The following is a 17293-nucleotide window of genomic DNA, read 5'->3' on the forward strand; positions in this document are numbered from 1 at the left end:
CTATAAAAGCTCAGACAAGTCCAGGCAGCCCTGCCGCTAGGACTAACAGACCATAAAGAAAAGGAATACAGGAACCAGCTCAAGCTATCAGGACTGACTCATAAACCATTTGACAGGAGGGCATCTCCCCCAGCTTACTCATAGTCACACTTTAACCAGATGTCCTTCAAACCCTGATAAGCCCTTCTAAAAACCCGAACGCCCAGTCAGCATGTACTCTTCTGCTGTGTTGTGATCTCACTGCTATGTTTGAATGAGCCAATCACTTATAGCCGGGCCAAAAATTAGCCGCCCTGACTTTTGAGTTTCGGGGTCAACACCTCTGTCTCCTGCGCGGGATACATGTCGGCCCGGAGATCTCCGTAATAAACCTCGCCTTTGCTTATTACATCCAAAATGGTCTCTCTGTGTCTGGGGTCCGAGATTTCCCAAGACTTGAATAAGGGTCTCTCTCTTCGGGGATCTTTCACCATTTCACAGCAATCCTCTTGTTTCAGCCTGAAAACCTGGGATTAAAGGCGTGCACCACAGCCCTGCTCCAGTCTAAGACAACCTCAGGGTTTCCTCTCCGCGGCCATGACACAGCTGCACCAGCAGGTGGCAGTGCGGAGTCGCAGGTGCGGCCAGACGACCCTTTCTTTACCCTAGGCTGTAGGGGATCTTGAGCTCCAAGTGGTGGGGAATTCGGTAAAGAGATGCTTTTCCTGCTGTTGCAGTTACTCATTACTACCTACTGATGCAGAAATACTTCAGCATATAGCTGAGCTGTAGTCGCACAACTATCTGAAGGCCATCGCCAGTTACACGTTATTGTGAGCTGCTGGATGTGGCCTCTCGGAACTCTGGAAGGGAGAAGCAAGTGCTCCTAAATTGCTGAGCTTTCTCTCCATCCCATGGCAAATTTCTTGACAATTACATTCTTATTCCAATGCCGGCACCTCCCTCCACTATATTATACTCTAGTTTTCCTCTATATCGGGCCTTTGAACTCACCTCTTCAATGGGTCCACTGCACCACAATGGTCAACCACCCCGACCCTGCCCCCCAACCCAAACACCTTCAACATCCGTGCTCTTCCTCTGGGCTTTCTCTCCTCCCTCCCCTTCACATTCCTGGTTTTCTCTAACTGGCTTACTCCTATTCCCAGACAGGAAGTAAGGTGTCCGAAAATTCTCCTCTCTCTTCCTAGCCAACTTCTTGGCTTACACTACACTCTGGAGATGACCTATTCCTCTCCTCCCACATCACCCTTGATGGGGCCCTGTATCTCCAGCCAGGACCTCGTCCCCAAGCTGCACTTGCATATACCATCTCCAGAAATCACCCTGACGAATACACCACATCAGAAACATACTACTCCCTACACAGTTCACTTACTCTACCAACCACCACCAACAGGGAGGGAGGGAGAGAGAGAGAGTGAGAGAGAGAGACGCACAAGCCTGTTGATCTATCATAACTGCCTTTCCGCCACTGGTTCTGGTTCAGTTTCCTCCTAGGATGGCTACAAAACCCTCAGTCTACCCACCCCTTCCAAGTAAGTGTCCAAGCTGCAACCACAGTGGTCTTCAGACAGTTATTTCCCTGCTCTTAGTCACAGGTTAAAATTTTAATTTGGTTTTTTCCAACAGGGTCTCAGGGTCTCACAGTGAAATTCTGGCTGGACTGGAACTCAGAGATCTGCCTCTACCTTCCAAGCGCTGGAATTTAAAGATGTACCCCACCACACCTAGCTCTGTGGCTTAGTTCCTTGTTTTGTTTCCACCCTGGGTTTCTCTGTTGAACAGCCCTAGTTATTCTGGGACTCATTCTATAAGATCAGGCTGGCCTCAAACTCACAGATTCAACTGCCTCTGCCTCTAGAGTGCTGGAATTAAAGGTGTGTCCCACCATGCCTACCTTCATGGACTAGTTCTTAAGAATCCTCAAAGTGGGGACTGAAGAGCTGGCTCGGTGGTTAGGGCCACTAACTTCCCTTCCAGAAGTCCAGAGTTTGATTCCAAGCATCCACATTGAGGCTCAACCATCTGTACTGGGATCCAATGCCCTCTTCTGCTGTGTCCGACGGGAGCTACAGTTTACTCACATACATAAAATACATAAATAAAAATACCTGTAGAGAGGCCACTGAGGGAAGACACAGGTGGTCAGATCTTCAAGACAGAAAGGGGTAACCAGTTTCTGTCCAGGTCAGCAAGAACTGGCCTGCTCCTGCCCTGGTCACAAAGAGAGGAAGGGGTTCTCTAATGTTCTGCTGGATTTCTCATGAGACTCTACCTGACCAGTGGAGCCACCTGTATTCCTTGGTGCCTAATCCTGTCTAGAAACACCCTCATGGCCACCCAAAGGGGCCTCTCCCAGCTGGTTCTAAATCCAGTCTACTTGACAATGAAGACCTGCTAATGGGACACAAAAGGAAAGATTACATCTGTTGCAGGCTTGTAGCCATCTGTAATGGGAATGAGATATGATGCCCTCTTCTGCTGTGTCTAAACACAGAGTGTACTCACATAAACCAAGTAAATCTTACTGATGTGGCTGGACACCCTCTACAACCTCTCCTACCTCCTGGACTCACTGTCCCAGGGACAGGTCTTTACCTTCAACACTGATGCGTACACTGGCGTCTGCTGTCTCTCACTTCCACCTACCGTCTGAGTTCTCCACCTTCCTCAGTGCCCACCTTTACTGTTCGTACTACTCTGTATGTACTGTTTCTCTCCACCCTCCTTTAAGGTAGAAAAGGCCCCTCCCTCAGCTAGAATGCACTTCCTGGATCTGCATCTGTGGAACTCCTCTTGCCCAGGGTTCAGTTTGGCCTGTATGAACCTCCCTGCTCTTCTAGGCTGTTTAGTCCAGTCCTGTGCAAGAGCAGCACATGCCCCCCAACTGCTGCACCATCTCTCCAATTCCACAGCCCTTTTCACGAGACAAGGTCTTATCTTTACCCTACCTTGCTCTGGAATTCACTATGTGGCCCAGGCTGGCCCACAACTCAAAGCAACTCTCTTAGGGGGTGTGGCCTCGTGAGAGTAAGTGTAGCCTTACTGGAGGAAGTGTGTCACTGTGGGCGTGGGCTTTGAGACCCTTCCCCTGACTGCCTGGAAGACAGTCCTGGGGTTCCCTTCAGAACAAGATGTAGAACTCTCATCTCTATCTCCAGCGCCACACCTGCCTGCATGCTGCCATGCTTCCTGCCTTGAAGATAATGGACTGAACCTAGGAACCTGTGAGCCAGCCCAGTTAAATGCTGCCCTTTATAACACTTATCTTGGTCATGGTGTCTCTTCACAAAAATGGAAACTCTAACTAAGACACACACACACACACACACACACACACACACACACTTAAAATATTTTATAATTTCTAAGAGAGAATATAAAATAAAACCTATTATATATAAATATATAATAAATAATTATAATAAAATATAATATAAAAGGAAAGAAAATACCTAGTGAGAAGGAAAAAGAAAGCAACCGCACAGTAAGGTAGAACAGTGGACCTTGTCTGGGAGGCCCATACGTGTTAGGTAAATCCACTAAAAAGAATGCAGGTCCACAGAGATGCAAGTTAGTTACCACTATGAAGTAGAAAAGATAGAAAAGAAGCCCAGCCATGGGCTGGAGAGATGGCTCTGAGGTTGAGAGCACTGACTGCTCTTCCAGAGATCCTGAGTTAAAATCCCAGCAACCTAGTGGTTCATAACAATCTGTAATGGGATCTGATGTCTCCAGGGCTGGACGATTAACTGCAGGAAGTAAACAAGCTGAACCAGTGCCAAACTTCCAGTACTAAAAAAAGAAACAACCGCTTCATTCCACTGTCTCCCGCCTAGATCCATTTCAAAAAAACTACACAGCCAGTGATTGGTTCTTGCAGGCAGTTGCGATTTCTCTACAGTTTCTCTCAGGACAGGGAAGACTTACACAATGTCCTGACACCACGTCCTGACACCATGTGGTCTCTGATCTTCTGCTTCCTGAGCCACCCCCAAGACACTGGAGCCCGTGAGTGGGGTTGGGGTGGGCTGTAGGGCACATCCTCTCTAGGTAGATTTAGGGCAGGAAAAGCTCCACCCGGGAACTTCAGACTACCTCTCACTTAGTAGCTCTGCTGGCCTTGACCTCACGGGAGTTGGAATTAAAGGCACTACGGAGCCAGCCCTTTCCTTATGTTCTAATGTGGTTTTGAGTATTTGCTTGTATGTGTATATTTGTGCCAGAGGTCAGAAGGGGCCATCACACGCCCCACTCTGGAGCCAGACGTACAGAGCCCCTCCAGGTGGTGCTCACAGCTACACCACCAAGTTCTAGAAGAGCAGTGAGTGCTCTGAACAGCTGAGCTGTCTCCCCAGCAACCTCCCTGCTTCTGTGAGCTGTATGCTAGCTTATAAAGCACACACTGTGCACACTGTAGTGTAAATTTATTCATATGCATGTTTGTGTGTGCTCATGTGTGTAGCCTGCAACCCACACTACAGCCCAGATGTGGAGGTCAGAGGACGACCTGTTTGGATCACGTCTCCTTCCGCATTATGGGTGGCAGCAGGGGACTTTACTGGCTGAGAAGTCTCCCTAGCACTGACATTTGATAAAGTTAAGTACAGGTTCTTCCTGCCAGCCCAAGCTCCCAGAACTAAGACTCAGACTCAAGTTACATTTACAGACCCCTTTTCAATGTAGCTAGGCTCTACTGTGGCTCCACCATAAGCTGCATTTGCCACCTGACTGGTTGGTTACCTGTGCTCAGGTACCAGGTGTTTCCTCACCCGCCACCCCACCTCCTCTCCCTGACTCCTCCTCTCCAGAATTCCTCATCCCACCTCTATTTCCTACTTAGGCCATAGGCTTTTTAATAGTCAGGTGAGCATCCATCCAGGACACCAGAGGATCTCTCTACAGTTGTCATTGTCAATTATTTTGAGATAGAATTCTATTTATGTGACCCCCGAGTTCATGATCCTCCTGCCTCAGCTTCATGTACAGATGCATGCACATACTCATGAACATAACATGTGCAATTATGTATTTTGGGAGCTGGTTATAATGGCTGATTCCATGTGTCAATTTGACTAGAACACAACATTCAGATATTTGGCTGAACATTATTTTAGATGTTTCTGTGAGGCTACTTTTGGGTGGGACTTACATTAAATCAGCAGAATTCCTCCATCATGTGGAAGGGCCTTACCAGTTAAAGAGGGTGACAGACTAAGGTCCTCAAGGAGGAAGAACCTGAACCCCAACTTTGCCTTCTCAGTTGACTGTAAGCTCAGCCTGTGTACCCTGCAGTTCTACAGAGAACCCTGCTGGGCATGGGACAGTCTGCCCAACTGCATGAGACAGGTCCTTGGTCCTGGGGTTTTCTGTCTCTAACTCCTTTCTTGGGCTGGGTGCCTTATCAGATAGCAGATGTGTTTACTGACTTGTGGGCCCCTTGAGAAGGTGGGCAGCAGAAGAAAGGAGACTTTCCTAGGCAGAAGGTCAAGGAAGCATAGGAAGCATTAAGGTGACAGGATACAGGTGACAAGATTCAGGTGACAGGATACAGGTGACAGGACACAGGTGACAGGATACAGGTGACAGGTGGTTGGAGAAGTAAAAGTCACAAGTTCTGGGAAGGAAAGGGTGCCTTTTTAAAAAATAAGTAGAGGGCTGGAGAGGTGACTCAGCGGTTAACAGCACTGACTGCTCTTCCAGAGGTCCTGAGTTCAATTCCCAGCAACCACATGGTGGCTCACAGCCATCTGTAATGGGATATGATGATGCCCTCTTCTGGTGTGTCTGAAGACATGGACAGTGTACTCATATACATTTAATAAGTAAATAAGTCTTAAAAAAAAAAAACCAAGGAGAGAACCTTGAAGATGAGCTCAGTAGGTAGAGTGCCTGTCCAGGTGTCCACCACTTCCACCTATTACCATAGAGACTTAGAGTCAGAAAACTTTGTAGAGGTTGGGATAAAAGGGGTTCTGGCTGTGGCTCCCAGGCTGAGACTCCCAAGCTACAAGCTCATTTTAGGCGCCTCTAGGAGACTTCTGAGGCTTTGAGTTACAGAATGTTAGAGGGTGAAGCCTAGGCTCCCCCACATCTACTACACTAAGGCAGTTGAAATGGAGCTGGGTATGGTATCTCACACCTGTGGCCTGTAATCATTTGGAAGACAAGTATGAGGACTGCTGAGTTCTAGGCAACCCTGGACACCACCCCGACCCCAGAAAATAACTACTGTATGTATTTCAGGATGTGGGCTGGCTTCTCATCCTTCCAAACAGGGAACACCCACAAAACCTGGGAATCCTGCCTGGCTGTGCATCCACAGACAACTAGATAAGGAAAACCAAAGCCAGGAGGTGGTGCCCTATGACTTTAATCCTAGGACTGGGAAGGCAGGCGGATCTCTATGAGTCCAGGCCAGCCTGTTCTACAGAGTGAGTTCTAGGACAGCTAAGGCTACACAGAGAAACCCTGCCTCAAAAAAAAAAAAAAAGTTCAAATACACACTAGAGTTTGATATAATACAATGAAATCTTCCTTTGCTATAAAATGAAATTCCATGACATTTTAAGGCAAAATTAAATTATGATACTGTGAGAGATGGATTCAATCTCTCTCATAGATGAAATCAATACTCTAATAAGCAAGCCTCAGAAGGACAAATATAATTTTCTCATCTCTAGAACTCCGGTTTAAAATTATTATTTTGGGTGTGTGTGTGCTGGGTATGATGGTGCACACCTGTAATCCCAGCATTTGGGAGGTGGACGCAGAAAGATCAGAAGTTCAAGACCGGCCTCAGCTACATCAGACCCTGTCTCAAAAATAAACATTTGAAAAAAACAAAATTATACACCCATGTGTATATGTGCTTTTAAATATATGGGAGGACTGCAAAACACAATAGAAACACGGAAGAGATGTTAAAGGAGGCAGGTGATACAGAACATGTGATAAAACAGAAGCAGCAGAGCTGGGTTTAACTAGGAAAGAAATAGAAGCAGCTGGAGAAGGGGCAAGAGTATGGAACAGAGCAATGAGAGGAAGAGCACATGGTAACAAAGTCTAATGGCAGAGGCTGCTGAAGTGGTTCAAACGGTAACAAAGTCTAATGGCAGAGACTGTAGAGATAGTTCAAATGGTAACAAAGTCTAATGGCAGAGACTGTAGAGATAGTTCAAATGGTAACAAAGTCTAATGGCAGAGGCTGCTGAGGTGGTTCAAATGGTAACAAAGTCTAACTGCAGAGGCAGCTGAGGTGCTTCACCAGTAAAGAATACATACTGCTCTTGCAATGCGTGGGAATTCAGTTCCCAGTAAAACCACTGGTAACTCCACTTCCAGGGCATCAGAAACCCTCTCCTGGCCTCTGTAGGGGTGGTTGGGGGTGGGGTGTGCATCACATACGTTAAATACCTGCACGAGTCAGAGGAGGACACCAGATCCCATGAGACTACAGTTACAGGTGGTTGTTAACAGCCATGTGGGTGTAGGAACTAAACTTGAATCCTCTGTAAGAGCAGCAGGTGCCAGCTCTTCAGGCCCTAAAATGATCTTCACAGAAAGGAAACAATGCTGGGACGAAAGTCAATGCTCCTGAGAGCAGCTGTCTGGGATGCAGAGTCCGGAGTTCAGCCCCCAGCACTTAGGATACAAAATAACTATACCCAGGCACAATGCACAAATGCACAAAGGAGAGAAGATGAAACCCATCACTTTGTATCCTACCTTCCTTAATTAACTAAAAACAAAATCAAAACTCTGCTATAGAGAGACTGAGGTGCTGCAGCTTTATATGTGCACCACACACAGACGGCACCCTTTGGGCGTCAGAAGACAGGAGATCCCCTGGAGGTGGAAGGACAGACGGTTGGGAGAGGCCATGTAGATGCTGAGAATTGAACCAGGTCCTCTATGAGAGTGACACATGCTCTTAACCTATGAGCTATGTCCCCAGCCCTTTACCCTCATTTGTTGATTCTCTGAATTATCCTAGTGCACAGTGTGGAATCTGACTCTCCTAGCTGGTGGGTTGTTATTGTTTTCATTTACGTGTGTGTGTGTGTGTGTGTGTGTGTGTGTGTGTGTGTGTGTGTGCGCGCGCGCGCGTGCGCACGCACGCGCCCACTTGGTACCTCACACTAAATCCTTTTCTTACCTCAGGATCACACTCTCTGCACTATTCTTACTCAGCCGTGACGGAGCCGGGCCCAGGAGTTCCTGCATTTTTTGCCAGTGGCTTTGTAGATAACCAGACCTTCATCCACTATGACAGTAGGAAGATGGAGGCAGAGCCTTGTGCTGACTGGCTGAGGGAAAATCCATATTACTTTGATGAGGAGACCCAGGTTTTCACCAATCAGATGAAGATCTTCCAGTTGAGCCTGAGAAACATTCAGCAATACTACAACAGCTCTGGTGACCGGAGTCACAGAGCAGACGGCTTCCACCAGCAAGCAGGTATGTGTCTGGAAATGGCAGCAGGAAGACTTACCTGCCTCACCTAATCCCTCAGTGCCCTGACAGACCGTCCCAGAGCCCAGGGTCTGTTTGACATTCACAGATGTAACCCATAGTGTGCGTCTTCTGGGAGGCAGGAACCAGCAAACATAAGTAACCGTTTGTCTTCAAAGTGCTTCCAACTTCTATGGGAAGGCATTCAGATGTCTGAAGACCCTTGTGACCCTGAGGCCAGTGCCTCTTTGAAGCCAAAACTGACTGAAGCAAACAGAGACACCCAGTGCCACTGAGTTTCAAAGCTGAGATGAAACTTTATCTAAAACTGGAGGATGGGACTGATGTGCATCTATCATCTATGAGGAATACAGAAGATAGGCATGGTGATTCGCACTTGTAAATCATCCAACACTGGGAAGGCTGAGGCAGGATGGTTACCTGAAGTTCAAAGCCTACTCATAGTGAATTCCAGGCCAGTCTGAGCTGAAGTATCTTGTCAGAGAGAGAGAGAGAGAGAGAGAGAGAGAGAGAACAGATAGAGACAGAGACATTCACTGACCTTTCATACAACCAGCAGTCATGGCACAGCCAAGTGCAGGGTAGGATTCGGCAGAATGAGCTCAGAAAACAGATTTTGGACTAAAGGTTTTAGCAAACACTTCCCACTGCTCAGCACTGCTGAATCAAGTCTGTGAAGAGCCTTGAGGCCAGTGTGGAACAATCCAGACCTCATGGATGAGTTTGCTGATCCTAAAGTGATCAGAGAGTCCACAAGACTGGTCACGTGAGTGGTCACACCTCCACAAACTCACAGTGTGGAGGAGGACACACATGCATGTAGGGAGCGGTGCGACAGCTGTATGATAATGAGGTGAATCTGGCGCCCTCCTAACAACAGTACTGAGCATGCGTGGAGTTTTGCACCTGACGTCAGTCTGGCTGGGGCGGTACTATGCTAAATGGGAGTTCATGCCTCGCCAATCTCTGGAGGACAAGTAGCTGGGATGGCAGTGGGGTGACTCGTGCCCCACCAATCCCTGAAAGAAGATTAGCATACTGTTGTGTATATAAGCCAAGCGGCGCGGTAACACTTAAAGCTGTAACACTTGGAGCTGTAACACTTAGGGCTGGCTGCCGCCGCCTCCCTGTATCAACAAAGAAGGTCTCCTGCAGTAAAGGCTGTTGAGAAGAATCCAACCGTGTTGCGTCTTCCTTGCCGGACGAGGTGGGCGCGACAAAGTGGTGGCCCGTACGGGGACGAGGACATCCTCGTGGATCTCAGAACTCTTCAGCTTCAGGACGAGCGACGTCGGAAAAGTTCCCGGTAAGGGACGATAAAGTTCTCTGGAGGTGAGCAGAGACGATGGAAGCCTTGGTTTAGAGGCTAAAAGGTCTGCAGTCTGCAGCAATGTTGTTTCCAATGGATCCTTTGTGGGTAAGGCTTGTAATTTTGTTTATTTTTTTTCTTTGTGTGGGAAGCGGTTAGAGCAGTTAGGACGGGTCAGAGGGTCCTTGCAAAGCAACAAGAAAGTATGTTAGAGGGAGTAAAGGTCTTGAAAGAAAAAAAGAAAAGAAAAGGAGATAAAAGGAACAGAGAGAAGGCAGAGATGAAAAAAGAGGATAATCAGGACCAGGAAACAAATAAGATATATTCTTTAAAAGCCTTGACCTTAGAAATGTCAGACAATCTAGAAAGCATCACTGACAGCTTAGAGAAAGTGAAAGTAAAGGTAGAACCATCGGGTCTGGGGCCTCCCGCAGAGCAACAAAAGGAAGCACCGGACTCCACCTCAGTTCCACCACCAGACTCATATTGACCCCTAGAATGGGAACTCAGGTGGTGGATACAGATTTTAAAGGCCCCAGTAAGCAGAATTCAGAAGGATCACAGAAATTGAAAGCATGTGCAAAGATAAAGATTTGGGGTAGTGGTAGTGGTCAAAAGGGGACACGGTAATAATGGTAAAATGTTTTTGTGTATGTGTTCTTTTAGAGTTATGTTAAAATCTAGAGAAGCAAAGTCGATTCTCATAGATGCTTTTAGTCTTTGGACCCTGACTAGAGACAATATACACCCTAGGCAAGAGAGAGAATGGGGTTGAGAAAAACAGTCCTCCCGAACTCTCCACAGATGCTTTGGCAAAAGAAGGAAATGAGCTTAAGTTTTTTGAAGCTCTCCTGGGAACAGAAGGAGGTGGGAGACGTCTTGCCTCCTTGCTGGCTCCTATTGGAGAAGTGCTTATTTCTGGTTCTGGGTTCTTTAGGTAGGATGTCTGGGTCCCTTTGGTGGAATGCCATCTAGTCCTTTTCCTCTGTGTCTATTGTCTGTCCTTGGTGCACCAAGCTGTGGATGTATGTCAATTTATGTCTGGGTTTTGCTTCTCGTTGCTTGAATGTTTTGTGTTTCATGTTTAAAAGAAAAAAATGGTTAAAACTTTAAATGCTGGTTGATTCACCCATTGATGTAGCTTTAACTCCTTTCAAGAAAGGAACAAATAAATAAAAAGTTTCAATTGGCTTTTGGAGCCGGCATCTGTAGCTAGAAGCCTAAGTTGGCTGGACAAGCTCCCCAGGGGGCTGGCTAAATGTTTATACTAGCCGCCCTAGAAGCGGCCTATACAAAAGTGGTTAAGGTACTTGAAAACAATCAATTGTTCATAGCACCTGAAAAGGTTCAAATGGGCCAAATGGGAGAATATTTAGGAACTAAAATCACTTCTCATAGCATTTCTCCTCAAAAAATTGAATTACCATTTAAAAACATTAAATGACTTTCAAAAATTACTAGGATTCGACCCTATATTAAAATGCCCAATGTAGATTTACAACCACTTTATGAGATCCTGAAAGGGGATTCTCAGCTTACTTCACCCCGTGTTTTAACCAAGGAAGCACGATTATCCTTGAGGAAAGTAGAAGAAAGACTAGAAAAGGCAATACTAAAAAGGTACAAGGAAGAGGAAGATCTGCTTTTGTGTATACTGAGAACTTTTCGTCAACCTACAGGAGTATTATGGCAACAAGGTCCACTTCTTTGGATTTATCCCCATATTTCTCCTAATAAAACCCTTGAATATTACCCTTCTGCTGTTGCACAGCTAGCTATATTAGGCGTTAAATCTTGCATTCAGCATTTTGGTATTTCACCAAAGAAAATTATTATACCATATACAGCCACTCAGGTAGAAACATTGTGTGCATTGATAGATGATTGGGCCATATTGCGCTGTAGTTTTGATGGAGAGTTTGACAATCATTATCCTAAAGATCCGTTGCTACAATTTTTTACTGAACATCCAGTGATCTTTCCTAAGATCACTGCCTCAGAGCCTTTGTCTGGAGTGTTAGATATTTATACAGATGGCTCCAAAACCGGTGTAGGTGCCTATATGGTTGATTCTCAAGAACCAGTATTAATTCAATATAGTCCAGGTACCCCCCAAATTACAGAATGTAAAATTGTATTGGAAGTTTTCAAAAGATTTCATGATTCTTTTAATTTAATTTCTGACTCTGCTTATGTGGTTAATGCGGTGCGCTCACTTGAAATTGCAGGGCCAATTCGGTCGACTAGTACTGTATGTCAAATTCTTTTAGAATTACAAAATTTGATTTGGGCCAGAAAAAATAAATTTTTCATACAACATATTCGAGCCCATACTAATTTGCCTGGTCCCATGACCAGTAATAACGCCCTGGTGGATGCTAGTACTCGTAGAGAGTTTATTTTTCATGCTGCTCCGGTTGATCTCGCTAGAGAATTTCATCAAAAGTTTCATGTACCTGCCTTTACTCTTCAACAAAAATTTAAAATCTCTAGAGCTGCAGCTCGTGATGTGGTGTTAAGTTGCCAGAATTGTGTTCAATTTCACCACCCTCCTCATGTAGGGATTAACCCTCGTGGTCTGATCCCGCTAAAACTTTGGCAGATGGATGTCACACACATATCTCAATTTGGAAATTTAAAATATGCTCATGTTTCTGTTGATACATGTTCTGGTATTATACATGCTACTCTGATGACTGGTGAAAAGGCTCGTAATGCCATTAGCCATTGCTTAGAGGCATGGGCAGCCTGGGGAAAGCCTGATAGTCTCAAGACGGACAACGGGCCTGCCTACACTGCAAAGTCCTTTCAGGCATTTTGCCAGACAATGCAGGTCAAACATACTACAGGATTGCCATACAATCCCCAAGGTCAAGGAATTGTGGAAAGAGTACATCGTACCTTAAAAGAGCTGATAAAAAAAACAAAAAGAGGGAATTGCCAGCAGCCGAACACCAAAAGAACAACTTTCTTTAGCTCTTTTTACTCTAAATTTCTTAATTTTGGATGTGCATGGCCGCTCTGCCGCGGATCGCCATGCTGCTACTACACCTATAACTAATGCAGAAGTAAAGTGGAAGGATGTCTTAACTGATAAATGGCGTGGCCCAGATCCCGTGATCTCGAGATCTAGGGGAGCTGTTTGTGTTTTTCTGCAGAATCAAGAAAATCCAATTTGGGTACCTGAGCGCTTGACTCGAAAATTGCCTTCTGAAGATGAGACTACGAACCCTACTATTGCTATTGGGAATGATAATACAGGTTAATTCAATCACCCTGTGGGCTATTGCCAGATCCTGGCCAGTACCCATGCCAGTCCATAGCAATTCTACTGTTTTACCAACCTTTTTCTCTACCTCCTGTTTGCGTGATGTTCCTTGTATAGTGCCAACTGGACAAATGCCCCAACGGTATGCCGCCACTAACGTTTCTCTGTTGCATACCTTATGTTTTACCATCAAAGACTCTTCCCTGCCCTGTATTTGGTTACGTAGAGCCACGTTAGCTAATTGGTTGAATCCTATAAGTGACAGCACAATGAACACCGGGATCATCCTGGCTGCTTTGAGTCAAATTGCCCAGGGAGTCTCTTCACCCAGCGAGGACATGTCAGTCGATAGTTCTGCTGATCTGAACATTACAACACTAATTGTGATGCATAATTGTAGTGTTCCATCACGCCCAGGACAAGGTAACTATGCACAGAATAGCTCTACCCGTCGTAGAGTCTTACCCGCTTGCCCCCCGCATCAAGAGTTTCCACCTAATTTTACCCCATGTCAGAGTCCATTCCATAGAACAAAACAATTCCTACCGGGATTTGAATTTTCCCCTCCTCTTGGCCATGTACAGTATGACTGGGGGGAGAATAAGACTGGCAAGCATAATCTCTGGCCTTGGTTTCAGTGGGTGCTGTCCAATGAGCAAGGGGCATATACATCCCTGACCCCCTTTGCTAGGTTGATGGGTGAGAACTTCACGCTGTATAATGTTTCGGCTACCAGAAAAAATGATACCAGGTTGACCAATATTCAATATAATAACCTTTTGGAACATAATACTGCCACTAGTACTTCAGTATGTGTTAGATCACCTTTTTTCTTTCTGATAAGCACTAATGTCAACAATGGTGTTTTAAATTGTAATAGCTCTGATGTAGTCTGCTATTTAGCTGAATGCTGGGATGGCAACAATGACACCGCAGTGATGGTTAAGATTCCCTCCTTTGTGCCAATCCCAGTGGAGGCAAACCCAGATAGTTTTCCTATTCTCAATTTGCTGAGAACCAAAAGAGATTTTGGAATTACGGCAGCCATAATTTCAGCCATCGTGCTGTCTGCTGCCGCAGCTACCACAGCTGCAATTGCTATGACCAATCAAATACAGACGGCTGAGACTGTCAATCAGATTGTAGAAAGAACTGCAATGGCACTAGAGATACAAGAAGAATTTAATACTCATTTGGCATCTGGCCTTCTATTAGCCAATCAAAGGATAGATTTAGTTCAAGAACAAATTGAAGCACTGTATCATATGACACAGCTGTCTTGCGTTTCCTCCCTAAGAGGTTTATGCATTACTCCTTTACAAGCCAACTTTTCTCAGCATTCTCAACAGAGCAAAGAAATCTCAAATTATCTGAAAGGAAACTGGTCCATGAAAGCAGAGCAACTATCCAGACAATTGCTGATGCAGATTGCTGTCCTCAACAGCACTAGGCTGGACCCCATCACAATTGAAGACTTTACCTCATGGATTACCAATGCTTTCTCCTTTTTTAAGGAGTGGGCGGGCATGTTTGCCTGGGGAGCTATTGTCCTCCTGGGATGCGGAGTATGTCTCTGGCTTATTGGCCGTTTAAAAAGAGAACATGCCAGACACAAAGCGGTTGTTTACCAGGCTATGACTGCCATTGACAATGGTGCTTCTCCCAATGTATGGCTGGCCTCTTTGAAAGATTAAGAGTTCGCCCTAGATCATTTTTGTCACAGTCATGTGGGGTCATTGTATCCAGGGACGGGCAACTTTCCTCGAGCTCGGACCAACCTAAGACACGGGGCCCGGTGGCGATAGGGTGACCCAACGACGGGTAAGGCCGAGTCATCGTCAGGAACGACCTAAGACAGGAGCAATGACAAGATTGACGTGACACCGAGATCTAGACCAGTCATTTTATTAAACAAAAAAGGGGGAGATGTAGGGAGCGGTGCGACAGCTGTATGATAATGAGGTGAATCTGGCGCCCTCCTAACAACAGTACTGAGCATGCGTGGAGTTTTACACCTGACATCAGTCTGGCTGGGGTGGTACTATGCTAAATGGGAGTTCATGCCTCGCCAATCTCTGGAGGACAAGTAGCTGGGATGGCAGTGGGGTGACTCGTGCCCCACCAATCCCTGAAAGAAGATTAGCATACTGTTGTGTATATAAGCCGAGCGGCGCGGTAACACTTAAAGCTGTAACACTTGGAGCTGTAACACTTAGGGCTGGCTGCCGCCGCCTCCCTGTATCAACAAAGAAGGTCTCCTGCAGTAAAGGCTGTTGAGAAGAATCCAACCGTGTTGCGTCTTCCTTGCCGGACGAGGTGGGCGCGACACATGCAGTCCCGTCCGCTGTACTAAGGGCTTGGACCTGAAACCCATGGGGCAGAGGGGGGATGTGAGCCCAGTGTGCCCTTTACCATCCTGCTCGGTGCCACGCTCTGCTCCTGGGAGGTTACTGCTGGACTTGGGGACTGCCTGCCCTGGAGTCCTCTGGTCATGCTCTAGGCTTGTGCACAAGGTGAACAGAGCCGCAGAGGGTGAATAAGGTGCCTAAGGACACAGCAAAGCCCGAGTGCTAGCTCCCTATGCACAGCTCTTTTACTGTGACCTGGAGCATCTTGGGCCTTGTCCCTGACAGAGGGAAAGCCAGACCAGGTTATGTAGAGTGCGAACATCAATCCTAAGGAGAACCCAGGGAATCTGGGGAGCAGTGCCTGGGCGGCAGGGACCATGATGGAGAGACCTGGGAAATACATCTGTGGGCACTGACATGCCTGTCTGTCCTGGGGGCTTCTAGGCCCTCACACCCTCCAATTCACGTACGGCTGTGAGATGCAGGGCAACAGGACCACAGGGCACTGGCAGTATGGCTACGATGGCAGAGATTACCTGACCTTGGACTTGGACTCTATGCAATATACAGCAGCCACCTTCATTGCTGGCTACACCAAGCACAAGTGGCAAAACAATGAGTACTGGTTGGAGAGAGAGAAGACCTACTTGGAGAAGGAGTGTGTCCTGTGGCTAAAGAGATACTTAACTATGGGAGGAGAGAACTTTACCCGAACTGGTAATGACACCCCTTCCAAGCCCAGCCCTCCTCCCTGTGGCCAGCAGGGTGAGAGCTCACTCAGGAGCTGGTGGTGAGCTCCTATAGCCACTCTGGCACAGGAACGTAGACTACCTGGGTGGGTCCAATGTGCTGGGGAGAGCTTCCCACAAGCAGATGTGAACTCTTTCCAGTCTCCTAGACTGTGGTCATCTACCACCTCAGAGATCTCTACTCTCTTAATGTGTCCCAAGGGTCCTCAGGGGTGTCTCCTACTTCTGCTTTTCCACTGGAGACACCAGCGTCTTGTCTGTCTGTCTGTCTACTGCAGACCCTCCACAGACAACAGTGACACACCACCCCAGACCTGAAGGTGATGTCACCCTGAGGTGCTGGGCCCTGGGCTTCTACCCTGCTGACATCACCCTGACCTGGCAGTTGAATGGGGAGGACCTGACCCAGGACATGGAGCTTGTGGAGACCAGGCCTACAGGGGATGGAACCTTCCAGAAGTGGGCAGCTGTGGTGGTGCCTCTTGGGAAGGAGCAGAAGTACACATGCCATGTGGAGCATGAGGGGCTGCCTGAGCCGCTTACCCAGAGATGGGGTAAGGAGGGTGTGGGTGCAGAGCTGGGGTCAGGGAATGCTGGAGCCTTCTGCAGGCCCTGAGCTGGTCAGGGCTGAGAGCTGGGGTCATGACCCCCACCTTCATTTCCTGTACCTGTCCTTCCCAGAGGCTCCTCCAGGCACTGACTCCAACATGGGAATCAATGTTATTGCTGTTTTCTTCAAGCTGTGGCCATCATTGCAGCTGTGGCCATCATCATAGTTACTGTTGTGAGGAGGAGGAGGAGGAGAAACACAGGTAGGAAAGGGCAGGGTCTGTTTCCCCTCAGCTTCCTTTAGGAGAGCGCTCTGCTCATTAATGGGAAGCACAGCCACACCCCTCATTGCTGCTGTCTCCAACTGGGTCCTCTGTCAGTTCTGGAAACTTCCTCCTGTCAAGACCTTCCTTGAACTCTCACAACTTTTCTTCTCACAGGTGGGGAAGGAGACTACACCCCTGCTCCTCGCAGCCTTTCCATTTTTATCCAGCCTGCACCCCAAGCCCGCAGGAGCTGGCTAACCCAGCAAGCCTGGCTGGCGTGGAAGTCTCACGCCTCAACCCCCATCATCACACCTCTGCCTGCCTAG

The 17293-nt window shown here is 47.1% G+C and overlaps 2 protein-coding genes and 1 long non-coding RNA gene across 4 annotated transcripts; all 3 read left to right on the plus strand.

The window, feature by feature from the left end:
* The first annotated feature begins 500 nt into the window (after positions 1 to 500).
* Positions 501 to 2553, plus strand: LOC134483848 (uncharacterized). The gene is made up of 2 exons (XR_010060940.1): positions 501 to 617; positions 1633 to 2553. It is a non-coding gene; the product is annotated as an uncharacterized LOC134483848 (long non-coding RNA).
* A 1363-nt stretch (positions 2554 to 3916) lies between these two features.
* On the plus strand, positions 3917 to 17293 carry RT1-T24-1 (RT1 class I, locus T24, gene 1). 2 transcript variants are annotated; one of them, NM_001410263.1, is given in 7 exon segments: positions 3917 to 4014; positions 8167 to 8463; positions 15848 to 16120; positions 16431 to 16706; positions 16834 to 16881; positions 16884 to 16964; positions 17142 to 17293. In NM_001410263.1, coding segments are annotated over 7 exon segments (1179 nt in total). In that variant the 5' UTR covers positions 3917 to 3962.
* On the plus strand, positions 8470 to 15338 carry LOC134483845 (uncharacterized). The gene is made up of 2 exons (XM_063279655.1): positions 8470 to 9784; positions 12946 to 15338. Exon 2 carries the CDS (start codon positions 13004 to 13006, stop codon positions 14747 to 14749), a length of 1746 nt encoding a protein of 581 aa, XP_063135725.1. The 5' UTR covers positions 8470 to 9784; positions 12946 to 13003; the 3' UTR covers positions 14750 to 15338.

This window comes from Rattus norvegicus, chromosome 20, assembly GCF_036323735.1.
Source record: "Rattus norvegicus strain BN/NHsdMcwi chromosome 20, GRCr8, whole genome shotgun sequence".
Lineage (NCBI taxonomy): Eukaryota > Metazoa > Chordata > Mammalia > Rodentia > Muridae > Rattus > Rattus norvegicus.

Bases quoted from the DNA above. Each gene is read 5' to 3' on its own strand.
- LOC134483845 (XM_063279655.1), top strand. From the start codon at position 13,004: ATGAGACTACGAACCCTACTATTGCTATTGGGAATGATAATACAGGTT.